Source organism: Pundamilia nyererei, unplaced genomic scaffold (genome assembly GCF_000239375.1).
Source record: "Pundamilia nyererei isolate P.nyererei 1_Seehausen unplaced genomic scaffold, PunNye1.0 scaffold00031, whole genome shotgun sequence".
Classification (NCBI taxonomy): Eukaryota; Metazoa; Chordata; class Actinopteri; order Cichliformes; family Cichlidae; genus Pundamilia; species Pundamilia nyererei.
In genome coordinates this window covers 2,942,025-2,962,174 of record NW_005187432.1, presented here as the reverse complement: position 1 = coordinate 2,962,174, position 20,150 = coordinate 2,942,025, and the positions used below count along the sequence as shown (strand labels likewise).

General features: G+C 37.5%; 1 protein-coding gene across 1 annotated transcript in view; it reads left to right on the top strand.

Annotated features, from left to right (window-relative positions):
- col11a1b (collagen, type XI, alpha 1b) overlaps nucleotides 1-20,150 on the top strand; it is a 79,009-nt gene that overhangs the window by 12,959 nt on the left and 45,900 nt on the right. Inside the window, exons 5-13 of the mRNA XM_005729081.1 lie at nucleotides 6,978-7,106; nucleotides 10,243-10,323; nucleotides 10,718-10,816; nucleotides 12,615-12,917; nucleotides 14,009-14,074; nucleotides 14,898-14,939; nucleotides 15,300-15,362; nucleotides 17,687-17,761; nucleotides 18,137-18,220. Of these exons, the coding sequence (XP_005729138.1) occupies nucleotides 6,978-7,106; nucleotides 10,243-10,323; nucleotides 10,718-10,816; nucleotides 12,615-12,917; nucleotides 14,009-14,074; nucleotides 14,898-14,939; nucleotides 15,300-15,362; nucleotides 17,687-17,761; nucleotides 18,137-18,220 (942 nt within the window). The remainder of the gene's footprint in view (nucleotides 1-6,977; nucleotides 7,107-10,242; nucleotides 10,324-10,717; nucleotides 10,817-12,614; nucleotides 12,918-14,008; nucleotides 14,075-14,897; nucleotides 14,940-15,299; nucleotides 15,363-17,686; nucleotides 17,762-18,136; nucleotides 18,221-20,150) is intronic.

Here is a 20,150-nt window from a genome sequence, read left to right as displayed (position 1 = left end):
AGCAGATGTGAAATAAATGATGGCATGAAACGCATTAGGCTTGCTTGGAGGCTAGCTGAATGTAGAATGCTTGCTAAGTTCGGCAGTCAGCAAAAAGTTTGCTTCTAGGTCAGAGATGCCTTTCCACAGTGAAACCACTTGAAATTGTGATGTTGCTTCTCTTCACTTATATGTTTTTTCCCCATGTCGATTTACAGCTTTATTTTTTATGCATAGGTCATTAACTATAATGAAATAAATTAGTTTTAGGTCATAATGAATGAATGAATTCCAAAGTGATTTCTGGTTAATATAATTAAGGTGAATAAGATTAAAGGGGATAAAGTGAAAACTTACCACAGTCATTCTTTTCTGTTTTTAAGTCTGATTTAATAGTTCTCATTTGGCTTGCGTGAGTGTTCTTTGTTTCAAAATACAATAAGCTAAATGATATTAAATTACAGAGCAATGTAGGATGCGCTCTTTGTAAAACCTAGAAAGAAGAAAATGATTCCTTGTGTTCCAAGACGTTTTTTATGATTTGCAAGGTGTTTTTGATCAGTGCATCACACAGTAAGCTCCAGCTAGAATTGTATCTTAAGCTGTAATTATTTCCACTTCAAGTGTAATAACATAAGACGTGTTGATTTTAAAATTGCTACTTGTGGGCAAGCTGCACTGTTTTTGGAAAAAATTCTTACTGGCCACAAAGTTGTTTGTTAGCATATTCTTATAGATAAAAGCGTGTTTGAAAGTATATGAAAGCCATGTGCTATGTTTAGAGTTTGCTCATTAAGTTATGCATTGGGATTCTTTGTAAATTTACAGCTGTTATAGGCATATCACAGAATACCTTGTAGGCTGCGGAAACTTTTAGAAGACTTTCCGGACTATCTCGATAAATGTATTGTGAAAATTTGAAACAGCTTTGCAATCAGCAGACCAGTTCTTTCATAGTCTTTTATATATAAAATGTACTCATGTTAAAAATTTGTGGAGGTACACCAAAAATGATGTTTTCACTCTAAAATGTTGAATTCATTTCAGTTGGATTTCTATCTGACTTGATTACATAGCTGGTGGAGAAGACATTGTGTTTTTTAAAAAATGCTTTCAGTCTAAGAGGTGCCTGATAACATTCATGCCTGTATACTGAATACAGAGCTATGAGTCATTCACCTTAGTGTAGCGTGACGGCTGGGAGTAAGAGTTACGCCTGACTTGCTTTGAAGTTTTAAAGGATGCCTACCAAATCCTCTAAAGCTTCAGATATAGATAAATTCATTAATTAACTTTCTCGAAGTTGCTCCACGTGTTTTAAAAAGATCATTTGTTCATAAAGAAACAGAATGTAATTTGTTTCCATTTATTTAAAGTTCTATTAAGCTATGGTGTCCACGTTTTGGTCTCACACTCACAAAAAGTGGACACCATAGACTTAGTTTACTTAGTTTACCTGCAGCAAACCTTCAGATAGGTTAACAGATTTAATAATGTGCAATTCTAAGAAACAATGTTCTTAGACTGAACAGTCTTCTTCAATCTAAAATACTAATTGTGGCTGGTGAGCAAAAAAAGCTTGTGTTTATGTGTAATTACACTATGATGCTTTCTCATTCCAGTTGCTGTGAGTAGGTTACCTTACTGCAGTAGATTGCATAAGCAGGTGTCAAAGCTGGAAGCGCACCGAAAAGTGAACGCTAGGGGAAAATATGATCAGTGTGTGCTTAGTCTTGGCTAGGATTGCGCAGCTGTTTAAGAGATATGCTCACTGACCGGGTCTCCAAATGCCTTTCCCCCCCTCTTTCTTCTTTGAAATAAAAGCCACAAGATATTCAAAGTAAAATCATCTCCTCTTCTTGTTTTTACGCAAATCGACTTTTCAGACTTTAAAGGATTCTTTGTTTGTGCCAGATGTCTGTCTCTGTGTTTACGTTTGTGTTGTTTTGTGCGAAAAAGTGTGAGCGTCCATGTGTGTATGTCGGAGAGAGAGAGGCGGAGATGGTTTGTGTATGTGTTTGTCATTGCTGCACAGGGACAGTGTTTCATTCCAAAACACTGTCCCTCAAGCAGGACAGTCCTTGGCAGGGGAATATAACAAGAGTCTGATGTGCTCTTAGCCTTAAAGTGAATCATTGTTTATGATTGGCTTGAGAGAAGTTGAGCGCTGTGAGTGTTTCTCATCTGCCTCAGTCATTTTCACCCTCTAATATCTGTCACAAAATGTTTTGGTAAAGATTGTGTAATAGGAATGTTCGTATTTAATGTCAGGGTTGATGAGAATGTCATCAGTCACTGCTTATGTTTTTTGTTCACTGTGATTTGTAAATGAGAGCATTTTTGTTCTGTAGCATTTTCCCTATAAATTAGCCCTGGTTACATATATAATTGCATATAGTTCAGTCCCACCATTTGTTACCTTTGTATTTTGAGCAAAGTAATAAAAAAGAACTGCCTGATAGAAAAGAGCAGATCAAGGAAAAAGTGACAGAGAAAGAAGTGAGGAAAGTGTGGGCAGACAGGCAAACAGATGGTTCAAATAGTTCAACAGTTTTGTGAGCTACTGGCAGGCCAAATGTTTTAATATTTGAAGGGTGCAAGACATTTGTATGCCCCCAGTGCTTGAGAAGAAACGTTATCCCTGCGCTGACCACAGTGGCTGCATTTGATGAAATACTGGAAGAAATCTGGAGAGTATTATACACTTTTCCTCCTTTGTGCTACTTGGTTAATTGTTGTACTTGTACAGTTTTGAAATTCCATTTGTGTATTGGCTCTTTCAAGATGTATTCCCTCCCCAGAGTTTGGAAAAATAGGCGTTGCATATGATCAGTATGCCAAGCTTGTTCAGAGGTATGTGTGAGAAGTTAAGTAAAGAAAATACTCGAGTGAATTACTGTGAGAAAAAATAAAATAATTATATGCAGTGTCTATTTAAAATGCTTTTTTTAATTTAAAAAGCTAAAACATCTGCAATAACACCTATGCACGATGGACATGGTGCCCTCAGAGGTTCACCTGCTGTTTTATTGAAGTTTTATTTATTTTATTCTACAAAGTAATTCCAGTGAAAAGTTTTATTGGCTCAGTGAAATATTTGGAGCACCCCAAATTTTATGTTAAGTAAGGCTAGCTGTTAGCTTACATAGTGTTTTCATAACTATGTGTTCTCTGTGTATTAATTTTCCCTCCACAAGTTAAAACTACCTGGTATACCTGTCCACAGGCAGTAACATTTAGTGCCATATTTACCTACTTAGTTGCTGTCATAGAGGAAACTATGGATCATGTCTTAGCACGCTTACAAGGTCAAGTCTTTTTGTGTAAGTGATTGAGCATATGGTGGCAAATTCCGTTTTCTTGGTCAGTCATTCTCAATCCCAAAGACAAAGAAAAATAACCTGTCGTTATATTGACTAATCAGAACAGATACCAGACTACATCACACTACATTCACATCTTTATAGGACAGGTCTTTTTCTCTGGCAATAACTCATAAATTAAGTTGAATTAAGTCTATGTTTTAGGATTGCAGTTCATTCTAGTTTTCATATTTTTAAATACTTTAAATACAAACAGATTTCTCTTAGAAACTGTGGACATCCACCTTGAATTTAATATCCTGCACAGCCTGACTCAATGTCATTTTATTTAACCAATTGCAGATATACACAGTCTGCAGGAACAAAAATCAAGGCAGTATTACGGTTAAGAGTAAAAGTCTTCACAGTCTTAAAAGTATATGTGAAATGAGAATGAATAATGTCTAAAAGGATGCACAATGAAATTAAATAAATAATGAATGTTGAGACTTATGGATGAAGAAATGTGTGCTAATTATCAAATATCATCACAATCAACACCATACCTGTGTTAAAAACAATGTGCTTTATGAAAAAAGACAAGATATTATACAAAAGAGTAACAGTTTAAAACTTCAAAGCAGGGTAAAGCATTAACATAAACAATTAAAAACAAAAAAGATTTCTGAGGCAACATAAAAGGGGCACACTGAATAAAAACATTTTAAATAATGCAGCTAATATTACAACTAATTGATACAAACCCATACAATAAATCTGAGGTTTAAAAGGGACTGGAAAGAGGCCAATGTTTAGCAGGAGATAATTCAAGATGTATCTGTAGCACCACACTTTATGGGGAAATATAGGTGGGTGTCATCTGCATAGCAAAGAAAGTCAGTTTTAAGGGCTAACATTTCTAGGAAAAGTAAATATTTCATAACAAAATAAAGTAAGGATGGGTTTTATAGATAAGAAACAAACCGTCCGCCTGCATGTAATTTTCCATGTGCAGTTCTTTTTCCTTGTTAGCAAGGGCGACTACTTGCAGCAGATGTTAGAATTCCCTGGTCATAGACCCAAGGACATCTAAGAGTGTCTGTCTTCTGTTTTATCCCTCTTTGCTTAAAATCAAATGTGAAATGTGCACATTTAAGAAACAAAACAGCCCACATTTATTTTCCTTACTCTTGTGTAAATATTTAGTGAATTAAATGGTTTTCCTGTGCATTAAAGATAAATTTGCAGAGCTTTTCTTTGATTAGTGGCTCATCCTTTTTATGTCCTGCTCTTTGGTTAAAGTTTGCTGTGAAAGCAGGAGATGACAGTTAACATGTGTCGAGGCTGTTGTTTTACACACATGCACATTGTCCGCGGATCCATTCATTGATTTATTCTAGTGTGGCTTAGACAGATGATTCATCCCATTATGTCCATGCCAACTCTGAGGAGATCCACACCATTGCTGTGGATCATTCCTATAACTCTGAGGAAGAACTAAAAAATGCCAGAGAGCTGTGCAATGCAATACAGACACTAACATCAACAAATGCACCAAGATGAAGACAAGGAATAAATCCAGGGTGGGGTAGAGCAGGAGGGCAAGGAATGAGAAGCTGATTGTGGAATTTGGGGGTGACTGAATCACTGTCAGGCTTCATAAATGGGCCAAGTGTGTGTGGTCTTTTGAAAATCCCTGGGTGACATTTTTGGACTCGTGCATATTTTCTTGTTATAGTAAATATATTGTTGCCTTGTCCAGTGCCATTTATTTTCCTTGTGATTAAACATACAAACTATGCTTAAGTGAAGGAACTGGAAAAGCATGAAATTGAAAAGTTACTGTCTACTCATAGAAGAAAGAGGAAACAGAAAGAAGTTCTGCTAAAATCAGTATGTCTGTGTTATTAACGGTTCTATCTTCTACCATTGAGTTTGGATACATTTGTAGTAAATTATAAAAAGAACAAGCAAGCAGCTAGAGTATTAGTTTGAGGGGGGACTTGTCATTGTAGCTTTTGTTGTTCCTTTCAGTCAGTGTTACAGCAGGTGCAGGTAATCTCTTTCTTTCCTATTGCTTTACCAACATTTACCACCAGCACCTTCTTTCTCTAGACAGGTTATAGTCTTTACATGGAAAATCTATGTATGCATATGGAAAGATGGATATTCAAATGAGTCATAGGCAAACATAATTATGATAATTGTAGAATAAATGGCACATATGCCATTAACATCCTTTCATTAAGCCATATGTCAAATTTATTTACGTATGTTAGTTGTTGTTTTGGTTGTTTAATAGGCTGTTGAAATATACTGGGCACATATGATGGGAGCACAGGGCGGTTAGTCTCTAATGTGTTCCAGAGATCTAAGCTTATACAGATGTTGCCTCTTGTAATTTAATGCAACGTGCATGTATGTGCTTCCTCTTTAGGGGCCACCCTGTTTGTGGCCTCTCTTCACCTTCATGCAGCACTCAGGTTATGTTCCTTGTTTGTTTGTCCACTGAATTTCTTAGTCCATGTGGATTCTGAAAAAGTCAGCTGAGGTGCCCATATGGTAGATGGGTATAGATAGAATGCTTCATATCAGTAGTAAAGCAGTTCCTGGTTTAGAAATTCTTTCGGAGACGATCATGGAAAAAGAGCCTTTGGCTGATGAAACAGTTGGGAGCGGGGATCTAATTTCCTTTTCCAAAAGCTCATGAAAAACAGACAGCCTTAGATAAGTACAGACCTTGGTTATTTATCTGCTGTGTAAGGGGACTTGCCGTCCCTCACGGCTGAGTTGGGGGGGAACTGTACAATAGCTCTTTTTAAAAGCTTACAGACTCCCCTAAAGCCTTAATTAATAGTCAAGAGACTACTGCCTCTGGTACTGCACAACATCTGCCTTGTTGTTTTATTGTCACATTTTATTATCACTGTGCTGGTGTAAAGCTGAAGAAATAGGTGTATGCTACATGGGCGTTAACATTTGGTTTCTATTTGTAATTGTGGGGAAAAAAAGACAAGAGAAAGAAACGTTAGTGGTGTCTGCAAAGAAGACTCTCTGAAAGATTTGACATTAAATTTGTTTTTCTTTCCTTTTTTTCAATAAGCTTTATGTGATTGACAAAAACAAATGACTGAAAGAAAAGGGATTATTGATTGAAAAGGTCCAAGATGTAATCCTGCAATGGGAAATGTGAAAAGCAAAATCTTAAATGCAAACCCCATGGAACATTAATTTATTTAAATTCTCTTCTGTGCTGTTTAGAGACCTGCACAATACAGTTAAACTTAGTGGGCTGGATTCTGGATTAAATGAAGATAGATTAGGCTACTGTGCTAAGCTTTTTGTTTCCAGCTGCAGATGGGAAGTGGTCTGTTCAGCTCTTTTTCATGCCCCTGACTAGCTTCTACTCAGCAGTGTCTGAGGCTTCCTGGTATTGGAGCTATTTGCCAAACCAAACTAGAAAAAAGCTGCTTTCGCAGAAACTACACTGAACTAAATAGCACTACTGACCAACTCATATAGTATTGTGAATTAACAATCAACAGAACGTTTATGTTGAGGGATACGCAGAATAAAAAAAAAAGTCTGGTAATTGAATTTGCAGCAGGGAAACGTGCATCCTAATTCGTGACTCTGTCGTCTTAAAACTTTGTTGACTTGTCTTTCGCTGAAAGTCTTCTTCTCCTCCATTTCCAGGGTGACATCCAGCAGCTGCTGATAGTGGCAGACCCCAGGGCAGCCTATGACTACTGTGAACACTACAGCCCCGACTGTGAAACCCCCAACCATCAAGACACCCCACAGGCTCAGGAACCTGAGTATGAGGTCAGTACTGGGGTAGCTTTAGAAACAGAGATCAGGTGGGAGCACTATCTCCTGCTTAACTGAAGCAAAAAAGAAAAAGAAAGCTGGGAGAGAGGAGGGGGAAGTAGGGAGGATTTTATAGAGAAGAGGCAGGCAGAGAGAAATATTTGTGGTAAGCGAAAGAATTAAGGAAACAGGAAGGGAGGAAATATGTTAGTAGTAGCAGGAATTTAGAAACAGGGTTTTATTCTTTGATGTTTTTAATAAGAGAGTCAAAGATGAGTTAAAAGGACAAAAAAGGAGACTGGGATAAATGACATTTAAATTTGTAAAATGGGAAGAATTGAAAGGCTGGGTGTAAGGTGTAATTACATACCAGGTGTCTGTGCAGTTTTGTATATTTGCCCTGGTTTAATGTAGCTCAGTTTCAGTCTCTGAGAAATAAACCAAAAATAATAATAATAATAATAATTTCAGCAATTTGTGTGGAAACTTTTTACAAACAGTCCTCCATGAATAAGAACGTGCGTGCACGGGTTTCTGTGTCAACTCTAAATCTGTCATTTTCTCCACTTTGTGTTTTACTAGTGGAAACATGCTGACATATCAAAATACATGGTTTAGTTTGAAATGCAAGTTTTATTACCACTGGCTCCCAAATACCACTTGTTGTTTCTTTAGCCATATTTCTTAATTGAAATACAGTGCTTTGTGTCAGGACTTCTTTTTTTTCCATCTTCATTTTTTTGTTATTTTGCTAGTTCAAGCTGTTCTGCCGGCTGACATTTTCCTTCAGTATTTCACTAAATAACTGATGAGCTCACACTGGAAACCTTTCTTTTTTCTCTGCCACAAAGTCTGAGCCCACTTTGGAGTGGCCCCGTGATTTATATCACTAACGAGTTCTGCAGGCTCTGCCCAAACTCCCAGGGAAATTTAAGCTATCCCTTCCCCAGCTAGACTTCCAGTACCTGGAAAAGTCGACTTTAGATTCTTGGTTTTTAAGAAAAAAAATCAGGAGCTGGTTCTCTATTCAGAAATATTGGCTGTAGAGTGGGTATGGGTCTTGGAAAATGTTGCTTCATCATCAGGTTAGTTCTCGGCAGCAACACAAGGAGCTTGTCAATTCAAATAGACAGCAGGGAATGTTTTGGCTTTAAAAACCTTGTAAATCTGGTTTATTCATTGTTGGTTTCTGTACACTTATAACAAGAATGTTCTTCCTTCATTCCAGATCAGTATTTAAAAAAAGTTATGTACTCATGCACTACTGAAAAACATTTCCTGAAAATGACTAATCACTGTTGAAAAGGATATTTTTGTGATCTTTTAGCCCAAACAGTTACATTTACCTTTGTTAGGTGAAATGATTTTATCCTGAAGCAAGTGGTCATGAACCACATGTTACCAACTTGGTTAAAAGAGCAAGCGGAGTGATGGAGAAGGAAGCTGGGGGGAGTGCTCTTTTTTTATAAGCACCCCTCAGTATTTACGTCTTTCATCCATGCCTGTGGTGAAGGCCTTCAGCTCAGCCAAGCACTTCAACACCATAAATCTTTATAAATTATTTCTTCATTCTCTCTCTCTCCCTCTCTTTCTCTCCCTCCCTATTTCCATCTAACCCTGTCCTCTCTCTCTCTCTCTCTCTCTCTCTCTCTCTCTCTCTCTCTCTCTCCCCCTCTCTCAGCCATTTCAGTCAGTCTGGCCAGAACTTCTCTCTTCTGTGACCTCTCCCTCTCTGGGCCGCTGAACGGACGCCAGGCCAGCCTTGCAGCAGGCCGTGGCTCTTTTATTGTTTTTATGAGCTTAGCAGTTGTCCAGGGACTAATATTTATTCCTGCGCATAGAGTGTAGCATTAGGGGCTGGTCTGGTAACTTAATCTACTTTGCCTCTGTTTTGACAGTGTTAGGACAACTAAAAGTTTTCTTTTTTTTTCTTTTAAAGGACTACAGTGACTCATTTGCATAACACTTTGTTGGTTATGGGCAGTATCACAATAAATGCCCATTAAATGATGATTTTAAGTATTTAAACATATAATACACATCTACTTTCTTTGGTCTAGGGTTAGATGAGAAGAAGCTAGAAGTAGATAGAAGTCTGCTGTTTTTACTGTAAATATGAAGTTAAAGCCAAAAGATGATGAGCATAATACATTTTAAAGATAATTTAGACCATATGATTTATTGATTTGTCTTAAGTCAGCCAAGATAAAAATGTTTCCTTGTTCCTTGAGTGTTTCTCCTAAGCTAAGGCAATTTTCTCCAGGCTGCAGCTTGATATTTAATGACAAGCTTTAAGAGTGGCGCTCATCTGCTCCTCTACCTCATCTTAAGGAGAATAAGATAAATTTGACTCAGTCTTGCAGAGTGTGTATTATGATATTTCCTCAGGTTCAGGTCAGGGCAGGTTGAATTAATGTTTAAAATGTATATAAACAGCAACATAATGCACACATCACCATTATCACCATCTGAAGTTGATGAGTACACATTGTTCAGATAAATGCATTGTTTTCACATGGACTATTTCAATACCCCAGTGGGTGTGTGAGTGTTTTTCTTTTTATAGGAGTCAGGTTTTAAAATAGAGGAACAATGGTTTTATCCCCTGCTGCTCTATCCTGTATGCTCCCCATAATTTACCGTCTTGCGGTGATTCTGTACAGCTTGAGTTTTGTCTTTTAAAGAGCCACTAATGAAAGCCGCCAGCAATTGTTGGCATTCAAATTAAGCGGCAGAAGCAGATACATTTTCACTGGCATTGCATTAACCTATTAACCTCCTGTCAGCAGCAAACAGGAATTTTAATTGTTGTTTGCTTGCTTATGTTCAGGAGGGTCTCTCAGAGGAAGGGGAAGGATAAAGGAATGTTCCATTCATCCATGTGCTAAAGGATTTCATTTCCTCATATGGATGTAAAATCTCCCCTAACATCAACCAGCCATTGCTATTTTTAAAATAGCAAGAAGCTATATATTTAATGTTTTGTGTGGTTTAAGTTTGGATTTTAACCAGTTTTGAGAAGCATGAACGCTTACTTGCCATGTAAATGAAGTACATTGTCTGTAAATGAAGACATCGTGCTGCTTTATTTACATGATTGCACCAACTAATTGATTGTGGATGCCTTCTTTTTCCTTTTTTTTTTTAACAGTACCCTAACTATGATGTCTATGACTACAGTGAGGGAGAGATAACCACTGACCCTTCCCCTACTGAAGCAGCCAAAACTCAGGTAAAACTTGACGAGCAGTTATTATGGGTGTCACCAAGAACGACATATATGTATGGTTTCCTTTTTTCCCTTATTTTTAGTTTTTCATCGTCTCATTTTTGCCCTCTCTGTCTCTGTTGGTTGTATTTCTTGGCTACATTTCTTTTATTGGAGCAATTGTTAGTTGCTTTTATTGCTCATTATGATACATATTCTGGATATACTTAATTCTGTAGCAATAATTTTCACATGTCTATTACAATCATAATTATAAAATTAGCTCTCTTTGTGTTTCTTTGTTTGAGAAAGGGTGTGCTAGAGGCAGATGAAGACATCTACATCACCAAGATTGGTGATAATTACTGTATTTTACCCGTTACAAACCTTCCCTGTGTTGTTCTTGCTCCAATTTCAGACAAATGTGGGTGGAGACTATTATACAGGTGAGTATGACTACACCGTAGTGGATGGAAGTCAACCTGAGAATCCCACTGATACTGCAGGACAAGGCGAGGTAACTTTTTAAAACTGCTTATTTTTAAAACCCTGAGATTTTAAAAATGTTTGATAACTAAGCTATGGGAAAATGTCCTGAGGTCTATATCTTATAAAATTACTTTAATTCTATAACCATGTTTGATCACCATCAGGAGGTACAGGCACAGTGAAAGTTATTTCTGGATACACACATGTCAAATATGGTCATTCCACACAATATGATGCTAGTTATGCAAAATGTTTATTGTGCTGTACTTTTTGCTTTTAAGAGCAATCAGCAGGTTTTAACGAGGAACCTTGGAAAGATTACCATAGATTGTGGTGAAGAGCTATTAGAAACTTCTGGGAACTATCACAGATTTCTACATAAACTTGTTTGTGACTGTACATAATTAGTGGTTGGTTGATAATCTCATTAGGATATTAAATTTAGTGTTACCTTAAATTTTGGTTTTATTAAATTAGATCAATTTCATAACCATGAAAGTGTTTGTTAAAATAAGCCCTGCAGGATAAACTTCCTCTGAATGTAGAAAATTATCTGTGTGTCATTGATTTGAAATTTAACATCTGGATTCCAGTTTTGTTTCAATTCCTGGTAAATGGGTTTAAAATGAAACGCTAGTAAAACCGTAAGGCATCACTGGCAACAAGACAGATTTTTATGATCATCTTTGGAGGTCACAATCCAACACGGCATCATTAACATCAAACAGCCTACTCCACTACTTGATTTCCATGAGAAACAGCCTCCATCAAACAGAGTTTGAATAAAGACAAAAGCAGGAAAAGTTTGTCATTTAATGAACTGTAACCAATGGAAAATCACTACACAGGCACATCCCCTATATTTCTTCCATAGTCTGAATTTGGCAGATCCTGTTTTAATTTGTGCTAAACCATCACACAAAACACAAGATAATGAGGAACATTTGGGGGTTCAACCAAAACAATATGATACTGTTCTCTGGCAGCCAAATGATCGCTGATTGCTTTGTGTGTACCTTAAGATAGACAATGCAGCTTCAATTAGCTCAGGACTCAGGTTAATTTAAAATGATGCGATGGTGGAGTATCCGAGGGAAAAAAAATATTTTGTAGGAATGCATGCCTAAATACTGAGGACAGCGGTGTAGTCGACAGACAATGCTAAAGTACAAAAGCGTATTGGTGGAAACTCCTGTGCTTATGAGATGCTTGGATATTTTCCCATTGTGTTTGACTGTGACTGACATCAGTGCAGTGCTTCAGTTTCTGCGCTTACATTACTTTTTACTGTTTTAGTCCTGAGTTATTCTTCATCGGACCAAAGTTCTTCAAAATATTTGTATATACGCATTTGCATTATTATTATTGGATTAAATTATTGTTGTTGTTGTCTAAATTACCCCCTTTTTTCACGATGTTTCAGCTTTTAGTTTGAATCATATTGTGCCTATTTTAAGTGATTGGTTTTTAAAAAAAATATATCAGTTTGAAATTACTCCAGCTGTTTTGCAAGGAATAAATAATTGCTATATTGATGATATATAATGTAAAATATTGGTATATTGATGTGATTACAGATGTTAATCTTAGTAACATTGCTTACTAACAATACACATGTGGATTTGTGCATTTAGCTGTACCAAATTAGACATGTGTGTAGAACTAACTAGAAAATTAGTTGCCATATAGTACTTTTGCTCAAACAGAGTGCTTATTACTGTTTTGACTTTGTAAAACACATGAATAATTGTCATTGGTCCCATGGTTTCATTTCACTAACCAAACCTTGTTGTTCCTTCTGTTTGCATTGCCTTGAATGATCCCAGGCGTACGTAGAGGAAATAGTGGATGATTACATCACTGGTGTGGAACAGGTCGGGGTAGATCCCACTACTGGTGTGGAAACTGCTGCCCCAGTGGACACCCAGGAGAAGGTGGATCCAGGGACTGACGTGTATGAGTTTAAGGAATACGACCTGAATGCATATGGCGACAAAGAGTTTACAGAGAAGCAATATAATTATGAAAGCTATGATGAATTCGACTACAACGCCAAGCCTACATCTGTACCACATGAGGAACATGTTGGCCCTGGTGCTCCAGCTGAAACAGATATCAAAGAGAGCAGTGTAAGTGCTGGACTGCTTAGGAGTCACGCTGAGAGGGATGGGGGTCGGGCATGGAGGGGGTAGAGGTGGTGTTCAGGAATGTGGAAGGATGGAGAACATGTTGATAGCATTTGTTTGATGGAGTATTCTCGGTGCCCTTTGTGTTTGTTGTTTCTAATGTTAGCTTGGATCGTTCTGCCTACTCAGGGACAAAACTTAAATACACAAGTAGAGCACAAACACACACCTTGTCTTTTACACATAAGCAGATGTTGACCTTCTATGACCTCTTGAACTCAGTGACCTTGAATGTTTACCAAAGATGCTTTACACTAGTTGTCACACCAATTTTGATTTTGGATCATACTGTGTAGTCAGTCAAAATCTACAAATACGTCTTTTCTTCATTAAATCCGTCTAGATCAAACTATAAAGCCAGACAGAAATTGCTGACCTAGTGTCTATTGTTACTTGTTTCCAGCCTTCTACTTTGCCTCAGGATTCTCAGTATCAGGAAGTGACACAGGCTCTGTCTGGATCTTGGCTTGGAATCTGTCTCCTTAGGTTCAGTCTTAACTGCTCAGTTTTTGCTTTCCACTGCACAGTCTCAGCCTTTCTCTATGACTTTCTCATTAAGTACTGGTTTCCTCTTTAGGTTGAACTGTACAATCTTGTGGGTTTTGGAAACACTGTGGTTGTTTCTTTGTGAATTCTTCTCATGTTAAGTCATTGTATGGATAGTGTCAGTTAACGACCTCTACATTCATGCTCAGTAGGGTCTTTTTGGGCAGTTCCTGGCTTTTGGGATAACTAATAAGTAGTAGTCAGACCATATCCTAAATTATAGCTTCTTGCAAAATGACATTTGATATTTTTTCCAGTAGAAAAAACACCTTTTTTTGCCTTGAAAAAAAATAAAGTTTTACTTTTTATGGCCAATTTTGTCACTATTTTAAGTATAGGAGGCTTCAGGCAAGACATCTGCTGTTCATTGATATCACAATTTGCATTTTTGTTCTTTAAACCACTGATGGTCTGTCTTTAGAAACAAAAAGTCAAGCTTTTGTTTCTATTTTGTAAAGAAATTCACCTGGTATGTCCTATGTCTTTAGGTGCATGGAGGTCAAAGGTACCTGGGAGAAAAAGGAGAGAAGGGCGAACCTGCTGTCATAGAGCCCGTAAGTGAAAAGTCTTTCTCATCTTTCTCTTATTGAGAATAAACCTTTCCATTAAAGGTTCAAGTTAAATAAATAGGTACATACTAACTGAGTAAAATATTTAAGAAACAAACATATTGCTAAGAATAATTTAATTGTAGAGATCCTAATACTCTAATACTCTACACTGGTCTGTGTCTGGTACACTATATTTTCTTTGTTATTCTAACCAACATATTTTTCAGACAAGTAGCACATTTTCATAATTATTCTCAGCCTACTTTCATATCTATTCACTATGTTACTTGCACGCAGTGATTTATATGTCACAATCAAATTATTTTGCATATTTTTTAAATTGTTTTAGAGGAATTTCATCAGATCACAAACATCTTTCAGACTTGATTTACTCTTGTCTGTGCCTTAATTTACTTCAGTGCAAAGTAACTTTAGCTGTTTGATTTTACTTAGGGCAGTGGCAGCCATGGGTAGCTTGCCTTCTGGAGAGATTTACATATAGGCTGTATATACAACCACAGTCACATAAAGAAGTCCCTCAACCTATACAGTTTAAACAAGCTAAACAGTGTCCAAAATAGCAGCAGTAGTTAACATCTCTCTTCCCATACTGTTTGTACCACCACAGGCTCCCATTCAAGTATTTTGACCACACACACACATTTAGAAGTATCAGATAACTAGAGCACTGGTCCTTTAGCTATGAGTAAGATCCTCAACATCAAACAAGCATGTCTCCTATTTTTTGCTTCACTCTCCATTGCCTGTGGGCAACAACTTACAGGATGCCCTATAATGCTACTGCATCCACTTTTTCCTTTTTCAGGGGATGCTTGTAGAAGGACCCCCAGGAGCCCCTGGCCCAGCAGTGAGTATCACGTTCTCCCACACTCCTGTCTGGCTTCCACAGATGGAGAACAGCTAAAGAAGGAAAAAATGTCTTTATGGAAAGAGCGTCAGTCCTGATCGCCAGTGAAGCTTGAGCTGGGAGAGACTGTCAGAATGTGTACTTGTGCATGAATGTGTGTATGTCTGTGTCTGTGAAATGCAAGGGGAGGAAGGGGGTATGAGGCTGTTTCATTTTGAGGCTTATGTCTTTCAAACCAGTGTCTTTGCTTCTGTCTTTGTTGGCTTATACATATAAAGCGTTGGATAGACTGACTGTGGTGGGAATGCTGGTTAGCAGTAGCTTGGATAAAATGCTAAGTGTATCCACGTCTGGTTTCAGGGTGTTACTGGTAACCCAGGATTGCAAGGTTCCCCAGGTCCACCAGGAGACCCTGGTCAGAGGGTGAGTGAAGGTTGCAATAATTGTACAACTAATTAAAGATGTATTTGAAAAGCTTTTGTTTTCTCCTTGTTATAAAACCTTAAAATACACTTGTTGTTAAATTAAAGATAACATATCGGCACCTTTGACTAGTTATTTACAGAGACGTTGTTATAAAAATATTTAAATTTATTACTTTATTTATGTTACATTGTGAAAATATGGTAATCTAAGCTCTAGATAGCCATTAATTCTTCATGCGGGATAATTGGGTTCAGTACAATAAAAAATGTCCCTGTGTTTGTTATCCTTCTCTGTTCTTCTCTACTGGAAAGCTGTGGAGCATAGTTTCAGTGCCATGGAATGAATAATACCATTGGACACAGCTTGCTACTGCGGCAGTAGGAGGGATTAGTGAGGAGTGGTGCAGGGAAATGAGATGCCCATAAACTGTCAATATAGCAACAAAGAAAGGTTCTGAGAAGTAGGCCTGGTATGCTTAAGGATTGGTGAGAAATGCAAGGAATTGGCTGTAAAATATGTAGAAGCATAAATTATCCCCAAACATTTCTTTTCTCAGCCATGTGGTTCATTTATTTGATTGATTGGCTGCAACATAATAAGTGTCTGTCCCCTCCAGAAAGCTGGAGCTCAGCTTGCATTTTTCCAAATGTGATGAATGCTCTGCAGCCCCCCTTTCATCTGCCTTTTAGCACATCTACTCTCTCACTAGAGATTAACCATATAATTGTCAACATAAAAATACACCAACACGCCTCCGTCAGTATGGCCAGTACAAAAAGGCCTTTTGTTCCATTGACTAACAGTGATCAAAAATATTTTGTTAGTCCAGAAGTCCTGTCCCCCTCCCTTAACAACCCCATGAGAAACGGTCTTGCTTAAGATTGACAGGGGCATTAAAAGTGACTTGTTTCTTAAGTCTGGTGGTTTTCCGTTGCGTAGGATCTGCCTGCACTCAGCGTTTGATCTGCTCATTTTTCTCATGATCCACCTCTCTAATTTCCACTGAAACATTTTCCCAGCCATATAGGACTTTCATTAACACTAGAGGCCACTATGCTAACAATAATGGTAATGGATGAAGCATATTCACAGGAACTGAGAAAATGCAGATCAGAGCACGGGGAACACATGGCATCAATTTAAGTAGTCTGAGATTGTCGTGCATGACTAGACTGCAAAGTCGATGCTGGTTTCCTGAGAAGCAGGAGATACTATTTAGGCTTGATCTTATTTTAGATTATTTCTTTGTTTTGTTTTTCTTTCATCAAAAATATGTAAAAAATTGACACTTCTGTTCATACTGTTATCTTTTATGCCGATATTTTTATTTTTACATATTGTGTTTACAATACAGAAAAATTTGGCACAGATGCTGACAAATCTTAATCAAATTTGTAGTGACAATAGTAGTGATTTTGCAAGCTTACACCATAACTTTCCATGCTTGTCGGTGGCATCTGAATATGGCAAGGTAGGCGTATTACAATGCAAAGCTGAAGTGTGCATGTTGGTGCCTAAGCTGAAGCAGACAATATGTGGATATGAAAGAGATGGAGCTAAAGGCTGACCAAACTCAGTCTTAAATTAACAATGTCAGTTTGGCCAATGGCATTAAAAGAATCTATTCCTTTCAAATTATGTATTTCCTCAGATTCTACCCGTTGGCCACAAATATTCTTTCTCTCTTGGGGTGAACTTTAAAATTAGCAAAACACTCTCCATTTTTCATTCAATGAAGAAATTTTAAATCCCTCTAATTTAATGAGCCTTATTCCTCTCAAGGCCACGACTGTGGATATTTAGTCTTGGTAAAGTCAGTGATAATAATAAATAAATACTTTAGTTGTGGTTGAATTAATCTTAGTAGGATTAGTCAGTTTTTGTTTTCAGAATAAAGAACAACAATACAGAAAGAAGACTTTGGCTTTGAAGTGATTGTTGGAGATAAACAGGGGTTTACTGTGAACAGAGATTTCTTTAGTTTCTGCCTTGTAATTATTGCAGATGTTATTTATTAGGAGCTTTCTCTTATTATTATTATTTGGACTTTGCTTCAGCCCCTTCAGGATATGGGATTAACTTTGGGATAAGTAAAGTACTGCATATCTTATCTTAACCACATATTAATTATTCATAACAATGTTACATGCTTGCTTACAAGTTACCTGAAGCACTGGCTGATTTGAATTCAATAATTTGGGGGGTGTTAGTTAACTGGACTACTGTATATTAAAATCTTTTGAATTAGAGTTTTGCAGTTAATTGGTATTCTGTTACTTTAGCTTGATTGTTGATTTCTCCTCTCTCGTGTGGTTCTCCAGGGCTCTCCTGGGCGTCCTGGTATTCCTGGTTCAGATGGTGTTCCTGGGCCTCCAGGGACGATTCTGATGCTTCCAGTAAGTCTTCCTGCTTTCAGAGCTGGTCATATTGCACTCCTTTCATCTCAGGCACTAGCCTGTGAACTTGCTCCATTTAGTAAGTTTACCTCATTGCATCACCAGTAGGCCAAAGGATTGCAGCCTTATTTTCTTTGGGTTACAAATCACCTACCTTGTAAATGTCAGCCAGTGCAATGGAGTAGAACCAGTGACTGAGGCCATAAAGGCTAGGTGACAGATATTTGACTGTGGTGTGTGTAAGGCGTTTTACCAGAACACAGTGCAGATTTGAACACACTCACCGGGGATGACCATTGGACGTGTCACACTGTAAAAACAACATAAGTCAGTTTGTTTTTAATCATGTTGCTTTCTTCCTTTTGTGGCTAACAGTTCCGCGCAGGTGGTGAAGCACACAAAGGACCTGTGATTACAGCCCAGGAAGCTCAGGCTCAAGCCATTCTGTCTCAGGCTAGGGTGAGTATCATTGGTAAATATGAGCCCAGAGTTACTAAAATTAACTTGAAAAAAATATTTAGAAGGAAAGGAAAAGCTTATGATCTGTGACATACTGCACCATCTAGCCAACATGATGGAGACAAAGTTATAGCAAACTTTGCCGCGGCTGCCACTGCTTCTTGGCTAGTAGTGATTTTTGATGATGTCACTGCTGATAGAAGTAGTAAGATGAATACTGAAATGTACAGGGCTAAAGCCTCTGCACACCACATATGACCCAACGTATCCTGCAAAAGCAGTCCAAGAGTTTCTCTAAGCAAAGAAATGAAATATTTTTCATTTACTAAGTCAGTCACCTGATCTCAGCACAATAGAGCATCATTCGTTGTTACTAAAAAGAGAATTGGAGGCAGAAAGACTCATAAACAAGGAGCAGCTGCAGTGAAGACCTAGCAGAGTTGCAGAGTATCTCAAGGGTGAAGTATTTAGTGATCTCCGTGCCGTCTAGACTTTACTGACTTGCTTCACTGATTCTAGAGTTTGGACTTGAATGAAGGATTTTCATTCAACAATTAAAAACAATCCTTGTATTTATAATAATTTTATTATGTTTAGTTATTTTTGAGCATCTGAAAATAGGGCACTATGTATAAAAATGGCTGTAATAGCTAAACAGTTAGTCCAATAATTTTGTTAAATGTGAAAGTCTGCACTCCAATCACACCTTGATTGGTTGATATTGTGAACGAAGTAGCTTATAGGTGTATGTATGGGTCAACTGGAAGGGCACTGACTGTTGTGGCAAACGGTACGTTTTCAAGGATGACAGAAGTAGGTTACATAGAACCGATACAGTAACGTCATGTAGACCATGAAAATGACCATTAAATAACAGAAATTATAGTAAAAAATACCAGAAGGAATCATTATTCATAAATCCTGAACTCCAAGATATGGACCTGTGTCATGTTTGGTAGTATATAAATCCAGCACAGATGTTCACACCCACTCAGGGATCCAGACAACCATAACACTGTTGAAAAACAGGTTGAACACATGGAGTTCATTAAGTACTGCACAAATACTATATATTAACACATTCTGTGGAGTTGGAGGGCTACCAACACTGGAGTTTAGTAATGTCTAGAAAGCATTTGTCACCTTTCTATATTTGTCTATTATGCCAAAGGTTTGGTCTGATGGAGGAAATAAACAAAAAGGCCCAGAATGTTCTGAGTGTGAATTATTTTCACAAATTTTAATTATTCAGGGCCGATTCTTAACCCTCTCAGGCTCAAATTAAGTTTTTTGTTGCTAATGCGCAACCAAGTCCTGCAGTGGTACTTCTGAGTAAAAAAAAACCTCATAAAATATGTATGTGGGGTAATCAGGTTGTTCGTTTTTAACTGTTGCAAATCGGCAACGTCTGCCTTGAGAAGGTTAAACGTGAAGTGCTCTTCAGTGCTTCTGTATTTAGTTGTTTTCCTGAAAATACACATAAGTTAACAAATTTCGATGATTCAGTCTTGGTATAGCATACTAGTATAGCTAGCATTCTTTAAATTAGCAATTTGTTTCATTCAGTAGTCACACTGCAAATAAACTCCAGACATCATTTTTGGCAGTACAATGCTGTGGTCAACCATGAGCCGAGTGGCAAACCATGAACAAGAACAAAGTCAAGTTTGCACTCTGTAAGGTTCCATGTCCGACAGAGGCTAAAAGAAAGAGTTCTTATTAGCGTTTTCTTTAATAGTTGCAGAACTGTTATGGTGCCAAGATAAATTCACGCTTTAGTACAGGTATTTTTTTTTGCATGCAAAGCCGATTCAATATAAATATTTGAAACAAAGCACTTCAAGCTCTTCTAGATAGATAAATAGACAAATGTGGATGCAAGAGTGCCTCTGCAGTTGGTGACAAGCTGTTTATAGGTTGCTTCTGTCTG